At 35.9% G+C, this 23234-nt stretch overlaps 1 protein-coding gene across 3 annotated transcripts in view; it reads right to left on the reverse strand.

Annotated features, from left to right (window-relative positions):
- The window catches only part of IQUB (IQ motif and ubiquitin domain containing), a 38973-nt gene that overhangs the window by 5839 nt on the left and 9900 nt on the right, over positions 1-23234 (reverse strand). For all 3 annotated transcript variants that reach the window (XM_087934070.1, XM_087934071.1, XM_087934072.1), the window contains 4 exons: positions 19442-19652; positions 13495-13670; positions 5064-5234; positions 3578-3754 (listed from right to left, as the gene is read on the reverse strand). In XM_087934070.1, coding sequence (XP_087790196.1) covers positions 3578-3754; positions 5064-5234; positions 13495-13670; positions 19442-19652 — 735 coding nt within the window. The remainder of the gene's footprint in view (positions 1-3577; positions 3755-5063; positions 5235-13494; positions 13671-19441; positions 19653-23234) is intronic.

Consider the following 23234-nt stretch of genomic DNA (forward strand, 5'->3'; position numbering starts at 1 on the left):
GTTCATCTAGGTGGGTACTTATTCTTCTATTGGTCTGCCCAATGTCAGCTACAGAATTATCAGAGAAGCCATAGAGGTTGAAAAAAGACCTGAAAGCATGAATAGAAGAGATGACTCCACCAGACTGTCAATTATTTGAAAGCCTGCACTCACAAACAAAAATATATCCACACCACAAGCCAAGCAAACACCTCGGCACAAACAGATCCCCCCTGATACCTCCAGCTCAAACACACCCCAACCAGGCACCCAGATGAAACCTAGCTTCCTAATAAAGGATAGCCATCCATTTACTCGGAGCCAGGCCGCACTAAAAGCCTCCAATACAGGAAACACAATGTTGCCAGCCAATCAAGACAAAAAAAGCTACAAAACAGACAGAAGATATTAGAAACACCAATCAAGAAGAACACAGCAAACTCCAAGACCAATAAACACAGACCAAGACTCCCAACCAATCCGGATGAAGAAAAAAACCATTCTGGTACAGCAGTAGGCTAGCACCAAATTTAAAACTGAAACAGCTGTGAAAGTCTGACTCACAGACGAACACAATACAGAAGCCTGATGATGGCAGATGAGATTCTGCTGAAACGTTGCTACAACTTTAAAACTACAACCCGAACAAAGCTGAATACTATATATATTTATTTCTGAGGTTCTCACGGGTATTTGTATGTGGATCTTTGGTTATTCGGGTTTTCTCCCGCGTAAGATTGGAAGTATCTAGGCAACGTTTCGATGAAGTCTCATTCATCATCTTCAGGCTGAGAAGCACAGAGCCGAAGACACAAGCCTGAAGATGATGAATGAGACTTCATCGAAACGTTGCCTAGATACTTCCAATCTTACGCGGGAGAAAACCCGAATAACCAAAGATCCATACACACACACACACACACACACACACACACACACACACACACACATATATAAATTTCACTAATACTGCAATGATTGGATGACACTAATACTGCAATGAATGGATAGCCATTCAAGGATGGTTTTCCACGTCATGTTTGCAGGTTTCAGTGTCCAGCCCTTAGGAGACTAAGATGAAAGGTAGTGTCCTACTGGAACTCAGAGAAAATAAGATTTTCGTGTATGCTGCTTACATAAGCAAGGAAAATCAGGCCACCTATTTTTAATGGTATTCTGATATTGAGAAGAAACCGACTGAAGAATTAAGGTTGCCACTGAAACCTATTAGCAAGTTCAGGCAGAGATGAGGTAAATCTACTAGCAAGTTTCAGAGCCCGAGATGAGGCAAGGGTGGAATCTGAATGGAAAATGGCTTGTCTCCAGGCTCACTTCAAATTGGAAGTTTTGCCATTTGACCTATGCTGCACCTGAATGAGGAGAAGATAAACTTCAGTACCCGAGGATAGCACTGTGGGAGGAAAATGATATCATGTTCAGGCAAGATCAGCACAAATGTCGTATGTGCAAGGGCCCTGGTGTCATATTTATAATGTTTCCTGAAGAATCTACCCATAGTGCAAATAAAACTACTCTCTAATAATGAACAGTGAGGAAATTATTTCAAAATTCACTTAGTTACAAGACGAATGGAGTGATTCTATGTAGAGAGCAGAGGGAAAAGTCTTAAAGAAAGGAGGAAGAACCATTCCCAGGTAAATAGTCTCACAGAAGGGCCCGAGGCCTGAGCAAGAATGTAATATGAGTAAACATCTTAGACAAGCCCCTCCCTAATTTATATAAAGACTGAGAGAGGGAGGAGTGGAAGCACATTCCAACTTGCTAAGATCTTGCTACTCTAGCTTTACAGTAAAAGTATCACTGACCTACATGGCATTGGTTTTCCAATCTGATCTGCTTCAAAGACTGGCATTCTATATAAAGAAAAAATCTTCACGATCAAACTCAGTCGAAAAATTAGATGGGCTCCTATTATGAAGTTCGAACGGTTTTCCCAAGTATTTTTTATTTATTTTTTTCTATCTTTTCACTAGATGATCTATAATTGCTTATTATGCTATTATTGTATTGTGAAATATGTGCACGTTATTCATTTATTCACTTTATTGTTCTTTACTATAATGACATGTTAAGGGCGTTTAATAACTACGCTGGATGAGTAAGATGAATCTTTACTTTCATTTGCCTTCTTATAAGGCACTGTAATATTATAATCCCAAGATCACATCAGGGAGAGAACTTAAAGAAATTGGGGAGGTGGGAGTGTTTAGACTAATAGAGAAAATAATGAGATATGACTTTGATTTTACTGTTCACAATTCGTTATAGCAGAGATGGAAAAGTTGTGGCCCAGTAGATGGTACTGATTTACAATTCTCTTGTTATTGTCTATGCTGGTTGGGCATTCTGAAAGCAAAATTTGGAGCACTCTAATTCTTTAACTTTGCTATGTGTATTTATTGGCAAGTCCATTTTCTTCAATCACACTTACATGAGGCAAATGCCATGTTAGATTAGCATTGTTTGAATTGAATTCAGATATTCTTTCTTTCCTGTCTACTAGGTCGCAGACAGCATCCTACACACCTGGCTGTCACAAATCATATCTGGCTTTCATGACATTTTTTTCATACAGAATAGCCTCATCTCTTGTGTTTTGGATATGTATTTCTTAGTTAATCAACTATACTCTACAGCAATAAAAATGTATAAGTTAACTAGCATATTCTTGGCAATTTATAATATAATATAATGAGAATGGTGGGTGACACAGTGGTTAGAATGCAGTATTGCAGGCTAACTCTGCCGACTGCCAGCAATTTGATCCTGAGCAGCTCAAAAGTTTACTCAGATTTCCATCCTTCTGAGATTAGTAAAATAAGAACCTAGATTGTTGGGGGCAGTATGACTCCGTACTGCTTAGAGAGGGCTGTAAAGCACTATGAAGCAGTATATAAGTCTAAATGCTTTTGCTATATAATAACATACAATAACACTGCACTATATATTAGAACATCTATAACAATATAACAATGCAATTAAATTGCATCTGGCATCAGTGGCTCCACAATATTTTCCCAAAGGCTTCAGAAAGGAAGACCACAAATGCAGGACCATCCTTATCTTGAGGAGGTAAGCTGTTTCATAAGAGGAGAGCCCCTACAGAGAATCCTGAGATGCCATCCCATCACATCTCCTAGTAGAAGAGGTACCATGAATATCTGCTTTCTGGCTACCCACGCCAGGTGGGCATAATGTATCTGGGGGAAAAGATTTCTCCAAGCCCTGAGCCCTATAGGGCTTTAAAGTGAGTGACCACTCCCTTGAATTGCACTCACAAACACACTGGTAACTAATGCAGCCCCTACAACATCCATGTAATTGTAACATGGAAGTATCAGGAATAGCCAGGAACTCTGTGAGCCACTATATTATGGAACAGCTGAAGCTTTAGGATAGTCTTCAAGGTAGCACTATAAGGAATATAGATCAGAGTTATCCATCAATTGGACAGCCAATGGACTGTTTAAACAGAAAAGGAATTTCATTTAGCTCCACATATATATTGCATTACATACACACACACACACACACACACACACACACACACACGTATAAAACAGAAGAAGAAAAATACCTTCAAAAGTCGTGCAACTTCTGGATTAAAAAGTGGTGTTTTAATATACTGAAGAAATAATGTACAGATTCTTTGTCGAAGTCCTTGTAAATTACATTCCTTCACTGCTCTCATCATGAGGTCTGCTTCTCTATCAATTAATTCCACTATTTCTTGTGTGAGTTTACATTCATGTTCCTGAAAAAATAAACAAAGGGATTAGCAAATTCTAATTTGTTTAATATGGCTTGCCAGTTGTAATAGTTTACAGGTTGCAGGGCATCTAAAATATATACAGAGAATGGCTTTGAAAACCTCTTCTGAGAAAGGGTCAACAAACAGCCAAAATGTCAGATACTGCTCAACATTTCAGAAACCTTTTTCCTTTTAGAAATGTGAATTCAGTATTTTCCTCAGCCATTAGTTGTGATCTTTAAGCATTTGATTATCCAGAAAGATAGATTTGATAGTAAGCTACATGTAAAACATTTTCCTTGAAATGAATAAAGGATCTTTTGGGGGGGAGGTTATTCAGTGAAAATAGTGATGGAGGGAACCAGAGGTGGTATTCAGCAGGTTCTGACCAGTTCTGAAGAACTGGTAGCAGAAATTTTGAGTAGTTTGGAGAACCGGCAAATAGCACCTCCGACTGGATAATTTTACAGTATCCTTCCCCTGCCATGCCTACCAAGCCATACCCACAGAACCAGTAGTAAAAATGCTTGAATCCTACCTCTGTAAGGAACCCAATCCAGATTAGAGACATGCCAAGGGAATGTGATTCCTGGTGGCATACAGCCATAAACAAATCATAGCATCTCAAATGTCAATAACAAAAACACCATTCAGGAAAACAAAAATCACACAATTGGGGCATAACAACAACATACTCAGCCTCCCAGAATGTTCTATCCCCAGTGCTGAGAAAACATCCACGTCTTCAAAGCCTTCCTGAAAGCCAACTACATTGGAGACAGGCAAATCTTAGGGGAAAGATCATTTCAGAGGGGCAGGGATCACCACTGAAAAGGCAGATGGCATCTTTCAGGGAAGGGGCCAGGAATGTGCCCACTCTATTGTAATGTGTGGGATGGCCAGAAACAACCAGACACAGATGATCCTACAAATATTGAAGTTCTGGGCCAATCAGCATCTTGAATTGCATCTGGGACCTTACTTGGAACCCTGGCAGTTAGCAAGTAAAGGTGTTACCTCCACAACAATAAGGAATAAAGCCCTTAAATACAATTGGAGAACATCAAATATTTATTTCTTAGGGCTCAAGGCAACATTACACAGTAAATTGGAGTATTCTCTCCAATTTACTCTACAACAACAGCCCTATGTGGTAGAGGAGAATGACTTGCTTGATATTCACAATAAGCTTCCAAAGCTGATGAGATGGTTGAACTTCAATCTTCCTGGTCTTCGTCTGACATATGAATCGTTACATACTGTTGATGTCTGACATCAGTGTGTATGTTTTTAAAGCCTTGGAGAAACAAACCTTTACTGTATGTTTCAGACTTAACAGCACATCTAACCGCTCATCTTGGGGAAGATCTTTCATACTAATGCTGCGATAGATTCCAAGTAATTCCCTGGCCCGCAGTGTGAATTGTGTATCCATTTCTGTGGTTCTGCCATCAAATGCTTTCCATCTTTTTGGTTCTGCACACTGGAGAAACAATTTGAACAAATGATTATAAAACAAGGAGCAGCATATGAATAAAGTACAGTGATAGGAGTTTAATGGAGGCTCAGTTGTTGCTTTTATATATTTAGCATTTCATTTTAGTTAACGGAAGAATAATTATTATTCTAAGAAATCAGCAATTGCTAAATTTTTTGCATAAATTCTTATAAATAATTGTGAAATCCAGTGATTTATTGCAAAATTGTCATTTTCTAATGAACGTAACAAATTCAAAGGACAATACAAACAACTAGGAAAAAGATATATTCACTTATACATTAACAGGTTTAACAGAATGCAGTTAGAACCAGTATCATCTTATAATAACAGTTTAATAATGCTAATCTATTGATAGAGGTGAATAATTTATTTCCCAAAATGTATCAAGTTTGTCCAAATTATTGAATATAGAAGCCATAAACACTTTTCTGAAATAATCTACTTTATAGATTTCATATTCTAGCATTGAAGTTTTTACTAATTTTTTGGCAATCATGCTTTTTTATAAACATGGATGGGCAAAAAATAAATCAAAATAATGTAAATAGATAGAACTTTAGGTTTGCAGTCAGATAGGGGAAATGGGGAAGATTAGGTAAATAAAATAGTGAGAGCCATTACTTTCATGCAGTTGAGTTAAACATGATGTTCACTTCGCCTTCTCTTCAAAAAAGTCTTTTGGAATCTGTTTAGCACCTGTTAGACCCTTGGTGGCATGATCTTCATTCATGTAAACCAATTTTCATTATTTTTGTCATAACAGGAGATGCACAGCTGTGCATAAAAATTAGGTACAATGTAGCATAATAATGACTGTCGAAGTCCTGGAGCTTGGATTGCTTAATGAAGCTAGGTAATTTTAAACTTTGGATTTAATAGTTTTAGATTTAATAGATTGGATTTAATAAATGTAAGGCTTTTTCAGACTGTTATAGATATTGCTTGAGAATAAATGCTATCTTGATGCAGGCAGGAATAATAAATTATTAGTTAGTTGATTAATAAGTAAAATTAAAAACAAAAATTAGCATTGATGACTAACATGTATAGCATTTCATCAAATAACCAGAAGGAAAATAACATATTGCATTGAGTAACTGGGTTGCAGTAAACCTGTTTGAGACCAGGAACTGACAAAGGACTTGTCTGTGGTTACACGTAATACAGGGCCCAGGCTTTGATTGTGTAATTATGGCTACTATATTGACTTTTTTGGTCTCCTTCCATGAATGCCTCTGTGTGGTTAGTAAGTTGAAGAGCCTTAACATCATTTGACCCCTGCACTTGAGTTACAAGCTCCTTTACTTTAGATCTGTGGTCCACTATGGATTCTACATTGTGGAGGAGAGAGACAGCATATCAATTCTCTCTGACAGAACTCTCTCCTGATTTAATTTTCTTTTAGAAAAGCAACCGTGGCAATACTCCTATCTTTTAAAAGTTCCTTTTCAGTATGACTAAATCTTCAGCCTTGGGTTACTCCTTACTTCCTATGTAAGGGCAAGAAATGGAATGAACATGGGTGGGTAGATATTAGGAGGTTTCTAATCCTGGCTTACGGCGATATTCTCTCTAACCTGTCTTGGCCTGTTTAATAAGCACCAGCCAGGGCAGATTAGTACCTTGGAAGTCTCTTCTAACTGTCTTGGCCCCTTCCTGCTGTAAATTATGTGCTTGGGGGAAGCAATGAACAAAGCTCACTGTGCTGTGTTCTTTTTTTTTTTTTTCTTTTGAACTTTAGCAATTCTATTCTCACAACTCTATACATCTCTGGGAAGCTCAAATGCACAGGTACTGTTTGATACTGGAAACAGAAGTCTGTGCACGATTAAGAAACTCCCATTTTTCAAATTATATAAGCATTAAAAAAAATAGAATTTCAAAAATATGAATTTGGCAGATTCTTAGTGGGTTTAGTTCTATAATTAAATGAAGTGCGGATAATTGGAACTGATGGACTGAAGCCAAAACCAATTTTGAAAATTGATGCAATAGATTTTTGCTTAAAATTCTACATCTTTCAATTAGAGCCAGTAAGCACTTGACAGAATCAGAAACAAAGGACTCTTGCTCCAGCATAATTAAAGTTCTATTAATTTGTTTTCTCGTGCATGCATGATAATACAGACCTTTTATATGTATTATGAGACACTGTAAGCCAGAATTATGATACCCAGAGTAGCTAAAGAGATACAAAGTCACTGATCACACGTTAATTTTCTCTGTATACACAAAACATTTTAATGAATGTTTCCCAATCTGGTTTGCTTCACCCTAGGATCAGAACCTGCTTGTATTCCCAAATATCGCGGGACTCCAGACACTCTCATGCACCAAAGCCAGGTTTGGTTTTTTGGTTTGTTTGCTTTAGCAAAAATGGAGCATGCTATAAGGTCAGATTTGCAGGATTAATATTGTAGCTGAGAGATGTGTAGTTTCCCATGGTGGGAATTCCTGCCTTGTCCCAGAGCCTCCTTGTCCCCTGCAACCCTACTAAAATCAAGATTCTGTGGTGGCTTGATATCGTTCTACCTATGATTAGTAAACTGAGCTTGAGGCAGTTATATTTGAAGAATTTTAGCATGCTTTATTAAACCACGTTGAAAAATAATGGTTTGCATATTAAGAAATCAATGATGGACTTATATAAATGCAATCTGATATGTTCCAAAATCTCCCAACCTTAATTCTGTAAGTCATACAACCAGCATTCTGATATGTTTCCTAATCCAACTTTTCAATATGCAGAATAGGTTGTAATCCGAAGAAATTGCTTGAACATCCTAGAATGACAAAATTGCTCTACTTATGCAGTAACTATGCATCTTTTATTACATAAAAGATCTTACTGATTGCTCTTTCACACCAACTTTTGGGCAGAGAGCCCATTTTTAGAATGAAGGTATGAACTTGATATACATTTGTCTGATTCCAAGCAAGGTGTTAGTAATACATACAGATAATACAATACATGCCAGATATATCATCTTTATTGTTATTAATTAAGATCTAAAACTTTGCTGTTTCTTGCCTCAGATAACCAAGACACATATACACGTGAAGCATGTTAAAAATAACATATTTTGAACCTACCTTTTTGAACAATATTATAACTTAATCTTATAAACTTATGTCTAAAAAAAATATATAGAAATTGTCAAACAAAAGAAAAATTTGTAGAAAGTTCAAACAAACAATATTTTCATTTCTCCTAAAATATTCAGGAAGCATTCTTAAAACAGCAAAAGTGGTTTTAAAATGTACTATTTTATGAATATATTTACATATGACAGTGTCATAGATCAATCACAACAAGGAAAACTAAAAAGGACTTTAGTAATTTATAACAAAACATGCTGGCTTCTGGCAAAGGAGTGAGAAAAAAGTATCTGTTCATTCAAACTATACAATGAATATGTGTGTGAGAGAAAGGGGGGGAGAGGGAGGGGGAATCAATTAACTATTGGCTTAATTATGTGCATGTATTTTAATGTGGAGTAGTACATGTATAAAAGATAGGCCCCAGCTGGAAAAAGCCTAGGGAAGTGAAAATAAGGTACATCAACCTAAGCAGTTGAAACCTTGAACCAAAGAGAGAAAGAAAATTGAACTATTTCAGTAGATTCTCAAAATACAGTTTGTGATTAAACCATAGTCTTATGTGTGGAATGAGTAAAACCGGAATGAGCTACCAAGTCATAGGACAGTTCTCATTTATCTTATGCAATCTTTGTAACAATTTAGAAGATGTCAGCTTTCTCTGCACAATATGTTTTCTTATATCTAGTTTTGTGTCAACTGCATATGTCATAAGAGGGCTTTTCACTCTTTCGTTTTAAGCATTTATAACTTTTTAAAATAGTATTAGACTGGCCCCAGAAGGGAGCTCTGCAGCACATAACTCCACACACTATTCTCCCTCCTGCTGGAAAAGAATCTCTCTATCCATTCCATTAGTCAGTGGTAATTCCACTGAACGTTTCTCTCTTCTTGCCCACATTTTTAGCAGACACACCCTCTGGTTTTACCCATTGCTTGGTTTCTGCTGTCATTCAAAACAATTCTCAGAGTCAATTGTCAGCAAATTATAGTTAGATAGCTGTCTCTTACAGTGGGGATAGGAAAGGAGATTTTTGTTTATTAAACTAAAGTAGGATTTTTGCTGATTGAAATAGAGTTAACTACCAACTGCTTCTTCCATCTAATTTTCTCTTTCAGCAGAGAACTGGATTTAGAGCATAAACTTGATAAGGTTTCATATACATTTTCTCCTGATACAAACAGTCTCTAGCAGGGGAGTAGTGTTATGAGGGAAACTGAAGAATAGAAATGAAGCAATTTTAAAATTAGGGGAAACAATATTTATGGATATTGTACAATATTGTATGCTGTGTATTTGGATGCATCAAAGCTTCTGTTTATTTCAAGTACAGTATAGTGTTGGCTGCTGGTGACATCTAGAGGTGGATAAGCAATTTAAGACATTTACCCTAAAAATAATAATTTCCTATTATGTCTTTTTCATATCTACTGCTCTATTGTTATTATTTGAATTTGAATTATTTGCTATTATTCCAAAGTAATGGTGAATTTATTTACTATCTCTACATTCCTACTTTTAATTTTAGTCTGAAGCTTCTTCTAATGAAGAATTCATCTTAATCTTAGAACTCTAAGTTCATAAGATATCATAATAGGAAAACACTAATATATAAATGAAATATTTGGGTATTTAGTTCAAATCATATATGTGAGTAGATTCAACTGTCCTCTGAAACAAAAATCACACACAGAGTACAATGCAGAACAACAATTTAAATTTACAGTTTACTTTCTTTACTTGTTTTGGCTTAACGTATACCTGGTAATTAGAATAAAAGAGTTAGGGCTGGAGCTAGAGCTCACTGCTGGTTCATATTTAAGCGGTAGCCCACCAGAACTCTTAGATCCCTCTCAAAATTACTACTGTGAAGATAGGTACTGCCTGTTCTAAATAGGCAGTACTTATTTGATTTTTCCTGCCTAAATGCAGGACCTTATTCTTCTCACCACTGAACTACATCTTCTTGAACAAGGCCCAGTGCTCATGTTTGTCAAGATTCTTGTGAGAGATTTGAAAAGGAATAGGTCACTGGAAGCTTAACAAGAAGATAAGAAAAGGATTGCCGACTTCCGGGTTGAGCCCTCCTCGCTGACAGACCGTATATCATGACTGTCCACGGCTATGGTCCATGCCCTTTCATCGGAGAGCCCCGATCATTGCGATTAGGGTCTGAAGCTGCCTTGGAGGGGTGGTGGAGTAAGGGGAAGCTGCAAGCCAGGTTGAGGGGAGCCGCATCTCCCCTCCTGGGCTTGGTCTTTTCCCCCCTGAAGATGACTGAAACAGTGGTCTAAAATGGCCACCCCGAAGGGGAGGACTCAGCTGGACTAAGATTTGTGCAGGAGGGAAGAAAGAGGTAGATAACATCTGAACCAGGACAATGGGGCGAAACAACTAAACAAAAAGTACCCTGGGATTAAGGTAACATTGAACTTTTAAGAAAAGAAAAGTGAGCAGCAGAAATACAAAGGGATAGGGAAAAAAAATAAGAAAATAATTTTGACAGCTAAGCGGGGATTCAAACCAGGAAAGGAAGAAGCCAGAACTAAAGACTTAATTAAATTGGACTAAAATATTTCGGTAATAAATAGGCATTAAATAAAGCTGGACTTAAGATTGCCGAATAATAATAATAATAAAATTTACAAATTGGAGACTGGATTGTGCTGGAATATTGAGGTTTGAAAAACCCTAAATAAAAAAATAGGGGAAAAAGATGAGGACTTTGTATAATGGAGAGTGCCATCTTCTGACAAAAATTTGAACTGAAATCAAAGGGAAAGCATCCTATTTCTGTATGAACTTGTGTTGATATAATGTTAAAGAAATATTGAAACAAAGAATCTTAGAAAGTGAAAGCTGAATAAAGAAAGAAGCAAGGAAAGACTGATTGTGGGATTGATCTACATTTTTGATATAGACCCTCGGCTGGAACAACTGAGAACTTTAGAAAACTGGAAGAAGAAAGAAGGAAAGCAACAGTGTTTTTTGTGGACTTCAATGATTATAAAATATAAGAGTGTGTAATGATGATATCTCTTCAGGAATTAAAAATGGAACTTAAAAATATGAGAGAACTACTACAGGAAAGAGGTGAATCACTTTGCTCTGTGTTAGAAGAAATGGAAATGGCGATTGAAGAACAAGAAGAAAGAACTTTAGAGGAGGAAGAGTTGATTCAAGGAGAAGCCATCTTAAATAGACAATTAACACAAAGAACACTACAAAGACAAGGAAAAAGAAGGAAGGCTAAAAAGTTGAGATTTAAGAAGGTAATCAAAAGGGGGGATACCTGTGAAATCAGGAGAGGTAGAAAGATGCAGAAGAAAAGGGGAAAGGAAGATATCAAGAAAGAGAGGGATATAAACCAGAATGAGAAAAGATATGGGAAAAAGAGGGTGAGGAGAGGCAGTAAGAAACACGTGCAGGAAATAAAGAAACACGGAAATAGTAAAACGATGAAAAGAAATCATTTTTTTCAGAGATAATGGTTGATGAATTAAAAATGGGCTTCTGCAGGGTGACAAGGGGTAACAAGAATATATTTGCAATTTAAAAAAATACTTAGAAAATAGCGTAATATAGATTATTAAAGGAGGGATAGATACTGATAACTCTTATTAGATGAATATATATCTTTATTTTTATTCTCAAAAGAAAAGTTAAGGTTTACTGAAGAAATTGTAATAATTGAAATGGATGTGAAGATGTTTAAAAATGAGGTTAATATCAATGACCAGAAATTGAATAGTCAATTTTTTCCCGTTTTACTTCTTTTGAAATTAGAAATAAAATTAAGGGGGGAAAATATGTTGCGGAATCCAAATGAAAAGATGTAATGATTATTATTGTAACTACTTAAAAATAATGGTTTATTGGGAATTAAGATGAGGGAATAAAGGTATATTTTAACCACTGTGGTGTCACACTCAAAGCAGTAAAGGGGGGGAAACCTATACTTGTTTCTTTTTCTTTTGTGTTAAAACTTGTATTAATCTAGAATCTATAGAAAGAATGTGTGATGGAAAGAAAATATGACAGATTGAAGAACTACTTAAATTAATAAGCTAATATAGACTATTAAAAGGAAGGAGAGACATTGGTAACTTTTTTTTATTAGGCAAACATATATTGTTATTTTTATTTTTAAAATAAATATTAAAGGATTATATTTGAAATAAATGAAATGAAACGAAAAGATGTTTTGATTGAGATTAATGTGAGAGACTAGGATTAATTTGCTTGTTTCTCTCCTTTCTGGAAGTTTGAAATGGAAAAGGTAATAATAGAATTAAGTATGCATATATGAATGTATAACTATTGTCATATTTGTACGTAAAAGTGATGATCCAGAAATATGTTGTCCACTAAAAAGAGCTTTTTGTTTTTATGTGAAAAATTGAATAAAATTTGTTTTTTAAAAAAAAGATAAGAAAAGGATTGCCATTAATTATCTGACAAATTACAACTTCAAACTATCCAGCAGCAATAGGATCTACACAAGAAAATCAGACCAAAACCTATTTTTTCTTGGGATGCAACTCTACCAGTTTTTTCAACTGAAAAGAAAACAGGATGATGGGTATAGTTAATTTACCTGATGCTGCAGTCTTCCCCTAAATACTTCCCACAATAGAAATGTTATTTTACATGTGAAATAACTAGTTTTCCTGAAAAGTGTTACACAAAAATTTCATATTTTCCTGCAGTAGAGCCAAAGGTGGCCTGGTGTTGCAACAGTGACAGAAATAAGATATTGTAGAAAATAAATCCTGGTAATGTGAATGAAATTACTATAATAAATTTACCCCATGTGCCTATAATACAGTATTAATGAAAGGTTATAGAGGGCATAGTTAGCATCATTTTCAATAAGATGTAATTAAGTAAATTAAGATGTAAGTGGTGGCTTCTCTGTACATAGGTGAGAAGAAATTCTCATCAAATTTATGAGTATAAAGACTTTTAATAACCATATCAAATGAGGCAATTTTACTGCCAGACATGCATAAAGCTCATAAATCATAACTTTCTTAACTGTAAGTTAATTACTGTGCTTTTCTTCAGTATGCTGTTAGTTTGCAAATGTTAATTTGGGTTTTTTAACTCTGGGTACACTAAGATGGAAATTATCTCACTGACCTTTTCCAGAAAGGACAGGATTGCTTTTTCGTGGTTGTCTTCTAATACATTTATTTTGTGTCTCCCAATGCAAGCAACCAGCTGGGTCTCTTTTTCTAGAAGTCCACAGAGAGCTGCTTTCCGTTCAGCTCCAGTGAAAGTGCTGTTGATGCCCTCAAGTTCCTCTTTTCTCCATACTGTATCAACACAAAAAAACTATATTTTATTTCGCTTTCATTTTTTGATTAGCCTTTACCAAGCATTAATGCAAAATGAATCTTTTAAATAGTCAGATCTTAATAAACAGAAGCCATGTGAGTTTCTATTTGGTTATTCTAAATTATTATTTACTGGTTAAGTGTTCTTGGTATACACCGGTAGAAGCAGAAGTCATCTTCAGGTTATTCAAGTCAACTTCATGTGAGGCAATGTTATTGATGATATTTCTATATGAAATTATTTGGGGAGGGGTGCAAGTGTTAGACTGGGACACTTTTGGGTATTTATTTCTTCATTATGGAATAATTTTACCCCAGAGTTCAATGGCACAGTCTCTAATGATTTTTAGAAGTGCAATCAAAATGGAAATGTTCTGTGGAACATTTTGATTTACAATATTCCCAGGAGTGGCAACTAAAGAGGCACACTAGTTTTAATGGGTGGTATTTTTATAATTATTATTTTCATGGACATATGCTATATCAATATGTGAAAACAGCTAACAGTCTCTGTAGAATTGGTATCATAGAAATGTTATAGTATATTAATAGAGCCAGTCTGGTCTAGTGATTAGTGATTAAAGCACTGGTCTAGTGATTAAAGTACAGTCTAGAAACTGGGAAATCACACGTTCTAATTCTGCCTTAGCCATAAAAGCCAGCAGGGTGACCTTGGACCAATCACTCTGTTTCAGCCCAATTCACCTGACAGGGTTGTTGTAGGGAAAATAGGAGGAGGAAGCAGGGTTGAATATGTTTGCTTCCTTGAGTTATTTGTAAAAATAATAGACAGGATACTAATTAATTAATTTTAGGTCTTATCGAACTATCTTATTTGACTGAGCATATCACAAGTTTACAAAGCCTTCTGGGTCAGCATATTTTGGAACAGTGCAGTAATTATAATCAAATGTTAAGGGCTAATAAGTAATTCTACTTTAACATTTGAGACCTTTGCTGAAGAGCTTTTCAAAACTTCTAGTTTGCTATAAAAGTGCAAAAGTGTACCATGTTTCCCTGAAAATAAGACCTATCCCCAAAATAACCCCTGGCCTGTTTAATGTGTGTACCTAATATAAGACCTACCCAAAAAATAAGCCCTGCTTAAGAGCCTGTGCAGCCAGCCGCCCACCCATTTTGTCTGGTTGCTCATTGTCCCACAGCCACAAGGCAAGGTAGGGAGGTGGAAGAGATGCCCCACATGTCCCGCACTGGCTTACCTCAGGGCCTCAGCAGCCAGGCCACCCACACCCCAATATTTGCCTTGCAGCGGCAGCACCAACAGCCATGTGCAGCAGGAATCCACATGGCCACTTCTTCCGCTTTCTCTAAGTTTCAATGGAGCAGGAGCCAAGTGGTGTGTTGGAGCCATGGCCATGAGGTGCGGCAGGTGTCGGGGCATGGATGGTCTGTCTGCGGGGGCCCTGAGGTAAGCTGGTGCGGGCACATGGGACAGCTCCACCACACCACACCTTGTGGCTGTTGCACCAGTGCATTGCTTGGCCTCCTGCTCTGTTGCGGCTGTGAGCAAGCAGAAGTCGGCCAGCAGCCACACAAGGTCCTGCTGGATGGAACTGCTAGGGCTGCCGCCCTGAGGCGAGGCAGGTGTCAGGAAATGGGTGGTCTGAGGTAAGCTAGTGCAGGGCATGTGGGGCAGCTTCAGCCTCCCTACCTCGTGGCAGTGGCATTCGTGTGCCACATGGCCTCCTGCCCCAACACAAGCAAGCAGAAGAAATGTGCCTCCTGTAAACGAAAAAGACACTCCTGAAAATAAGCCCTAGGGCTTATTTTGGGGCCCAAAAGAAAATAAGACCCGGTCTTATTTCCGGGGAAACATGGTTATTAATTTTTAGATTTATATTCCGTGTTCCAGGAGTTTAAGGTGACCTACATTACATTCCTTCTTCCCATTTTTGCCCAACGTAGCTATTTTGTGTGATAGGATGGCCTGAATATAAATGACTGGCTCAAAGACATTTGAGTTTTTATGGCTGACCTCATCTTCCCTGTTGCCAGTCCAGCATTATACTACGAAGCCTGCTAAAGAAATGACATGATTTTTCAAAAGTTTACAAATGTGAATCCTATGATCATGTGGTTCCAAACTGTTATTTTTTCCCTTTTTAAAAGGATGTATAGACATAGTTACACAGGACATTTTATGACTCAATGACCAAAGCACCTATCCTGAACTGAAGCTTGTGATGATGAATTAAAAATGTTGTCCGTGAAATGGCCATAGTTGTCTGTATTTGTGATAATTTCATTAGTGTTCTACCTTATAAACTAGGACAAGGTTGAAACAACTTCTGACATTAAATACTTCTCTCTTGTTAGAATTATTTTATCCTTTATTACAATGTATGTTTAAATATTATGCTAATGTATTGCTCATTTAAATAAAAACATAATTCTAAAAAAAAAACTTTAAAGATCCACAACTTGTATTCAAATATAAAACACATCATTAAAAATGAAGCTCACATTTTGGGAATTTGCATATAAAAAGCCTGCACCAAAGTCATTTACATGCTGAAGGACAAAAGCATAGGGATTTCTGTAACTTTCCTGGCCAATTTTAACAGCTTTATACTTTAGCAATGTGAATTTAAAAATGATTATAAAAGTGTTGTATAATTTGTCTTTATTTTTGGAGGGGAGAAAACAGTAACAAAACAGAATTTTATTTTCTATTCCCTATTATTTTCTATCAGCCTTTCAGGATGCATTAAATTATCAAAAAGTGAAGTATGCCTCTTTCCCAAAGTGCAACAAAGTACACCAAAGACCAAAAATATAAATATATTACAATCCAATTGTAACAAATTTGCACTTTTAATTAGTGCCCTTTTAGTTAGCATTTCTAAAGAGTTACAGTATTAAAATAGAATAAATAAGTATATACAATATTCCATTGATTTTTTTTAGTTTCAGCAGATTCTTCATTTACTATAGTCATCTATCATCAAGTAGCTGAAACGTTAGTGATGTTACAAGATCTATTCTCCCGTTAATACGTTTATTGGTGTGCTGCATTTCTACTTTTTAAATGTTAAAAAGTAGAATACTAGCTCTTCATACGTGTCATATGTATCACATGTAAGATTTGTTATTCTTACTTATAGCAATCTTTTTCCTTGCTATAACCACACAAATACTTCTAAAGGAGCTATGTTCCTAAACTGTTGTAAACTTCATATGTCAGAACTATTTTTTTTGTAAAAAATTTATTTGGGTTTAAAAAAAAAGCATATTAAAAAATAAAACATCTTTTTTTAGAGAACATGTTTCCAGGTTGTCACATCTCCATACAGATAAAATTTTAATTACATACTCATCTTTCTATATTCAATTTCATGTCTTATCTTTATAGATTTCATTAATTTTTTCTTCATTTACTTTCCTCCGCTTTATTTTAAAACTTCTCATTCATTTCTAATTTTATTACATATCCTTTTCCAAATTCCCATATCTTCATAGTAATTATACTTACACTTGTATATATCTTTTTCCATCATCATCCCAAAAAGAGAAAGAAAAAAGAAATTCCCTCCCCTTTCAGGCATTACAAAGCAAGGTTTCCCCTACAATTACCCAATAGAGTGTGTCACCTTTATATATAATTATTATTCTTTCAAATTCCATTAAACATTTGATTTATACAGTATCCCCTTAATCAATTATAACATTCAACTTCTAATAACTTTTTTATATCATATATCTCTTTCCAAACAGATTCCGCTTGGTACTTTCCCTTTAAATCCCCCCCCAATACGTTTTAGACTTCTAAAAGAAGAAAGAAAAAAATACAAACAATAGATAACATTAACTATCTATTCAGGTTCTTCCTAGAAACTGATATTGATTTCATTACAAATCTTGCACAATTCATTTCAGTTATATTATGTAGATCATTAAACAAAATTAATATAGTCTACAATAATCCTCATAATTTATTTCAGTAAAATACCCTTAATTGCTATTTTCCTCTCGTTTTCCTTTCTTTCACTTTTATTCCATTTATCTCTTTATTTAATTTAAATATTACTAGACATTCCATTCCTTAACAATACCGGTTTCATCTTTCACTTTGATTACCTATATTTTCTATTTTCTACCTTATTATTATTTCTGATATAACTACACTATCTCTTGTACCCTTGCAGAATCAGCACCAAGGAGAATGGATCTGATTAGACCAGTAATGGTGCACTTTTGGATTTCAGATTGGGGACAGATTAGTATGAAGAGGGTCTATGTATATGGACACTAGGACCCATTACTTACTTTATGGCATTCACACTCAATCAAAGCAATCTATAGTTTACTGATTTCCAGTCTGATAACTACAAATAGTGCTAAGAAAGACTGATGGAAATTCACAATGGCACTTTTTCAGATTAGAATTTCATAAAACTACTCAAGTACACTTTTGGATAACACCTAAAAACAGAACATTTTTTTTTTTCATAACCAGATCAATATTTTTTTCTATTTTGAAAAGATGAATAATAGGTAACTGGTGCAGTAGTTAACTGTTAATTAAACTGTCACTTCAAGGGAATGGTCTTTTAATTCCAGGCAATGCACAGAGGTGGGTGTTTTCCATTTTTCTTATATTAGTTTTTAAATTTACCTATGAAACACTAGCAAAGGCATGTCAGATGATGAATACATTAAAAGAAAATCATGCACTTTTAATTCCCTAAAAGATGGGTTCTTTAAAAGAGAACAGAAAAGTTGTGCCTCAACATAATATGCAAGGAAATAGAACCTCAATGTAGAAGAATCAACATCACCAAAAATGTTGCAGTCATTTAAGCCAATGTTAAACTAATTTAAAGGAATTGTATTCTTTAAGGAAACAGAGAAACTATTTTAAATAACAGCTTCCCTGTCTCTTTTTAGTAACCCAACACATCAAGCAGAGGTTCCTGCTAAAGTTAGTTTTATATTGTACTGGTTTTATATTAGAAGTGCTAAAAGTATGATTCTCCTACAATTATAAATGTTTTCATTCAAAACTTTCTTGCCTATAACTGACACCATACTTTGCATATGTACCTAGAGCATCTCTAAATATAATAGCTGAAAATAGATAGGAGTTTATAGAAACTAGAATATGCCTTCTAAAGAAAGCAGAAATGGATCTGGCCTACAAAAATCTGGAAGACCAATAGGTCTTATAGCGATAACAAAGATTTAGAGTTTACATCAAGACATGATTGTAGGGATTTTTGCAGTCCAGATCTGGCAATCCATCCATCCATCTCTTCTTCTTCTCTTCTTCTTCTTCTTCTTCTTCTTCTTCTTCTTCTTCTTCTTCTTCTTCTTCTTCTTCTTCTTCTTCTTCTTCTTCTTCTTCTTCTTCTTCTTCTTCTTTCTTCTTCTTCTTCTTCTTCTTCTTCTTCTTCTTCTTCTTCTTCTCCTCCTCCTCCCTCCTCCTCCTCCTCCTCCTCCTCCTCCTCCTCCTCCTCCTCTCCTCCTCCTCCTTCTTGATATGTTACTTAATTAATAATGTGTCTTTTAAAAAAGATACTTTGTGAGAAACAATGTAGACATAAAGAAGAGAAGCTCATTCAGTAAGGCTTGCATAATAGCTACTATACTGAAAAGGTCTGAAACTTTGTTGATCTGCATAAGATATACCAATTTAGCTACAGTTTTGCATCTAATCTACGATAAATTGTTAGAGAAAACATGAAAGAGTTTGTGTTTACTTATTGGCAATGAAGAAATTGGATACTTACATTCTAAGGCATGATAAAGTAATTCAAAATCATCCTTTGTTTTGGGATGCATTCTTCGATTGTATTCCCTTAGCATTTTTTCTTCCCTCTCTCTCTGTTTTCTTAGTTCTTCTTGCCTTTCCCATTCCAGTCTCAGTCTTAATTCTTCTTTTAGTTTGTTTACCCATTGAATAGCTAGCCATCGTCGACAATAGGTTTGGATTACAATGGTCTATACATAGGGAGAAGGAACAAAGGGCAATTGGTGTTTGTAGACAGTATAAAGTTCTATAATATTTCTAAAAAAAATGATTCTGTCAATCAAGCAGTTCATGTCACATTAGCAAATTTTAAGTATTTTTCTCTAGAAAGAGTCTTAACCACTAGCAATATCTGAATGGCCACCAGGCAAAGCGTTGGGTTGTCATGCAATATGCTTCAAGAGTTAAATTCATTACTTTAGAAAATCTTCAACTCAATCTTTGATGTAAACTATGATTCAAAAATATCAAAATTGCTCTCCCATTATCTAGCACTGGAAAAACAGATATTTAATGGTGCTTAAATTTTTCTTCATTTTTATAAGAAGGGGATAGCCATTCATAAAAGTTAAAACAATAAGAGGAAATGCAGCACGCCAAAGTTCATAAAAATCTGTTCGGAATATTTAAAATTGTCAGCGTCTTAATGTTCATAAGCTTGCTTCTTCTGTGAAGTTTTCTTGCTAAACTAGGTAATGCTGCCTCTAATTCATCCTTAACATATATTGTTCCTTAAAATTTTACAACTTCCTTGCATTCATCCAAAAAGAAAAAAGAAACTTACAATGAAGCTATATAGCAACAGCACTTAGACTTATATATCACTTCATAGTTCTTTACAGTCCTCTCTAAGCAGTTTACAGAGTCAGCATATTGACCCCAAAATTCCTCATTTTACCCACCTAGGAAGGATGGAAGGCTGAGTCAACTTTGAGCCTGGTGAGATTCGATTTGCCAAATTGCAGGCAACTGGCTGCAGTAGAAGTAGCTTGCAGTACTGGACTCTAACCACTGAGGCGCTTATATTCTATGATCGATGAACAACAGATGATCCTGCTCACACCTACCCCAATCTTTTAACTGGGCTACAGTGTTTGGCTTTTTGTATTAACTTATTTATATTTTTAGTTTAAATAGTTTTTACCTTTTATGACTGTAAAGCTACCCAGAGTTACTCAGAGGTAAGATGGAAGGCCTATAAATTTCATAAATAAATATTATCAAAATAGGGTAAAAATTGGGGTTTGCGTTTTCAGACTACACTCTTTTACAATCTGCAGAGCTCATTCTGATTTGAGAATGGATGACTGTATTAAGCAACTAAGAGTTAAAACAACAACATTGTCCTCTCCTTTTTTGGCATAGCCGGTATGGCTTCACCCAATTATCAACTTGGATCCAGAACCCTGAAGGTTTTTGAATCAAAACAGGAAGTTATGGATCCAATCCCTTGGGTAAGGTAAAATCTATCCCAACTTGTCTCTGATTTGGGTGTCATCCTGAGCCAGAACATGATAGTCACTAGATTTGGGAAATGGAGGGGGGGGGGAACCCACTACTATTTTTTAAATTAATTCTCAACTCTGTGAAAACTTTGTTACAATCTGATCTTTAATACAACCTCTACTATGTTCAGTGTCACTTAATTTGTGCAGGTTTAAGGAGGGGACACTGGAAATGCTTCTATGTTTGAACTTCTTTTTTATATACTCCAATGCAATTATATTTTGTGCTCAGTTCCCCATTGCAGGGTGAAAGAAATTTTTTTGTTATACAGTATATGTGAATGCCTTTTGTGCTGAAGTATAACATCTGCAGTGTAAGAGATCCTGAATGGCATCATCTTAACTGATAAGTATCTCACTAACACAAAAGAGATGAAAATAAATATTTCAGAGGTAGAAAATGTGAAATAAATTTAACTCTATCATAATGTTATAGAAAAGATTTTGAGCATACCCTTATTACCAGTACTTTAATCTTATGGAATACTAAAAATAAACGCTAAAGTACCAGTAATTCATAGACCACTTTAAGAATCAGTGAAAGATTGAGATGCTCTGCTAGGAAAACAAACAAAAATATCAGTTGTTTTAATTGAGCTTTGCATATTCTTTAACAAATAAAATTATCCATATATGGTGATCCTATAGGGGCTCTGTCACCCGTCATTGCAAACCCGTTCATGGAAGAATTCGAATCCAGAGCCTTAGCCAATGCCACTCACAAACCCAAACTATGGTTAAGATACATCGATGACACATTTGTTATTTGGCCCCATGGAAAAGAAAACCTAAACAATTTCCTAACACACCTAAAGAGCACACCCCCCCAAATCAAATTCACCATGGAAATGGAAACAAACAACTACCATTCCTAGATGTACTAATCTACAAAAAAACAGATGGCACACTAGGACACACCATATACCAGAAGAAAACACACACCAACCACTACCTCAACATCCAATCCCACTACCACCCAGCACAGATAAACTCTGTGGCCAAAACACTAATTGCTAGAACCAAATGCCTGGCAGACAAGACACACATAAAGACTGAACTAGGCACCCTGACTAAAGTACTAATAGCCAACGGCTTCCCCAAAAGCAAAATCATTGGCTTGATCCACAAAAACACACTGAGACATAATGGAGACCTAGAAGATGAACAGACCTAGGGAACAGCTGTCCTGCCCTACATAAGAGATACTACAGACAAAATCAGTAAGATACTACACAGTATGATTTTGTCTGTAGACTGCCTTCAAAACAGACAGAAAAATAGCAGCCATCCTAAGAAACCCCAAAGATAAAACTGACCTGGAAAACCAAGGCATATATGAAGTCCCCTGTGCATCATGCCCTGCCACATACATTGGACAGACCAATAGAAGAATAAGTACCCGCCTAGATGAACACAAAAATGCAGCAAAAAAGCTGGAACACACTTCCTCACTAGTCCAACACATGAAAGCCACAGGTCATAGCATTGATTTCAATGCACCAAAATCCTAGCCACTATAGAAAACCCCAGCTACAGAATTATCAGAGAAGCCATAGAGATTGAAAAAAGACCTGAAAGCATGAATAGAAGAGATGACTCCATCAGACTGTCAATTATTTGAAAGCCTGCACTCTCAAACAAAAAAATCTCCACACCACAAGCCAGGCAAACACCTGGGCACAAACAGACTCCACCTGATACCTCCAGCTCAAACACACCCCAACCAGGCACCCAGATGAAACCTAGCTTCCTAATAAATGATAGCCGTCCATTTACTTGGAGCCAAGCCACACTAAAAGCCCCCAATACAGGAAACACAATGTTGCCAGCCAATCAAGACGAAAAAAGCTACAAATCAGACAGAAGATATTAGAAACACCAATCAAGCAGAACACAGCAAACTCCAAGACCAATAAACACAGACCAAGACTCCCAACCAATCAAGATGAAGAAAAACCATTCTGGCACAGCAGCAGGCTAGCCCCAAATTTAAAACAGAAACGGATGTGAAAGTCTGACTCACAGACGAACACTATACAGAAGCCTGATGATGGCAGATGAGATTCTGCCGAAACGTTGCTACAACTTTAAAAGCACAACTATGACGACGTGGGAAAATACCCGAACAAAGCTGAATACCATATATATTTATATCTTTATACACACACACACACACACACACACACACACACTTTCAAATGTAGCTCGCTACTTCTCTTTTTTAGAATATCTAAACAAAAGATGAATGTATTGCCTAGAATTTTATAT

The sequence above is a fragment of the Pseudonaja textilis genome, chromosome 5, assembly GCF_049901715.1.
Source record: "Pseudonaja textilis isolate UNSWEBS1 chromosome 5, rPseTex1.2, whole genome shotgun sequence".
Classification (NCBI taxonomy): Eukaryota; Metazoa; Chordata; class Lepidosauria; order Squamata; family Elapidae; genus Pseudonaja; species Pseudonaja textilis.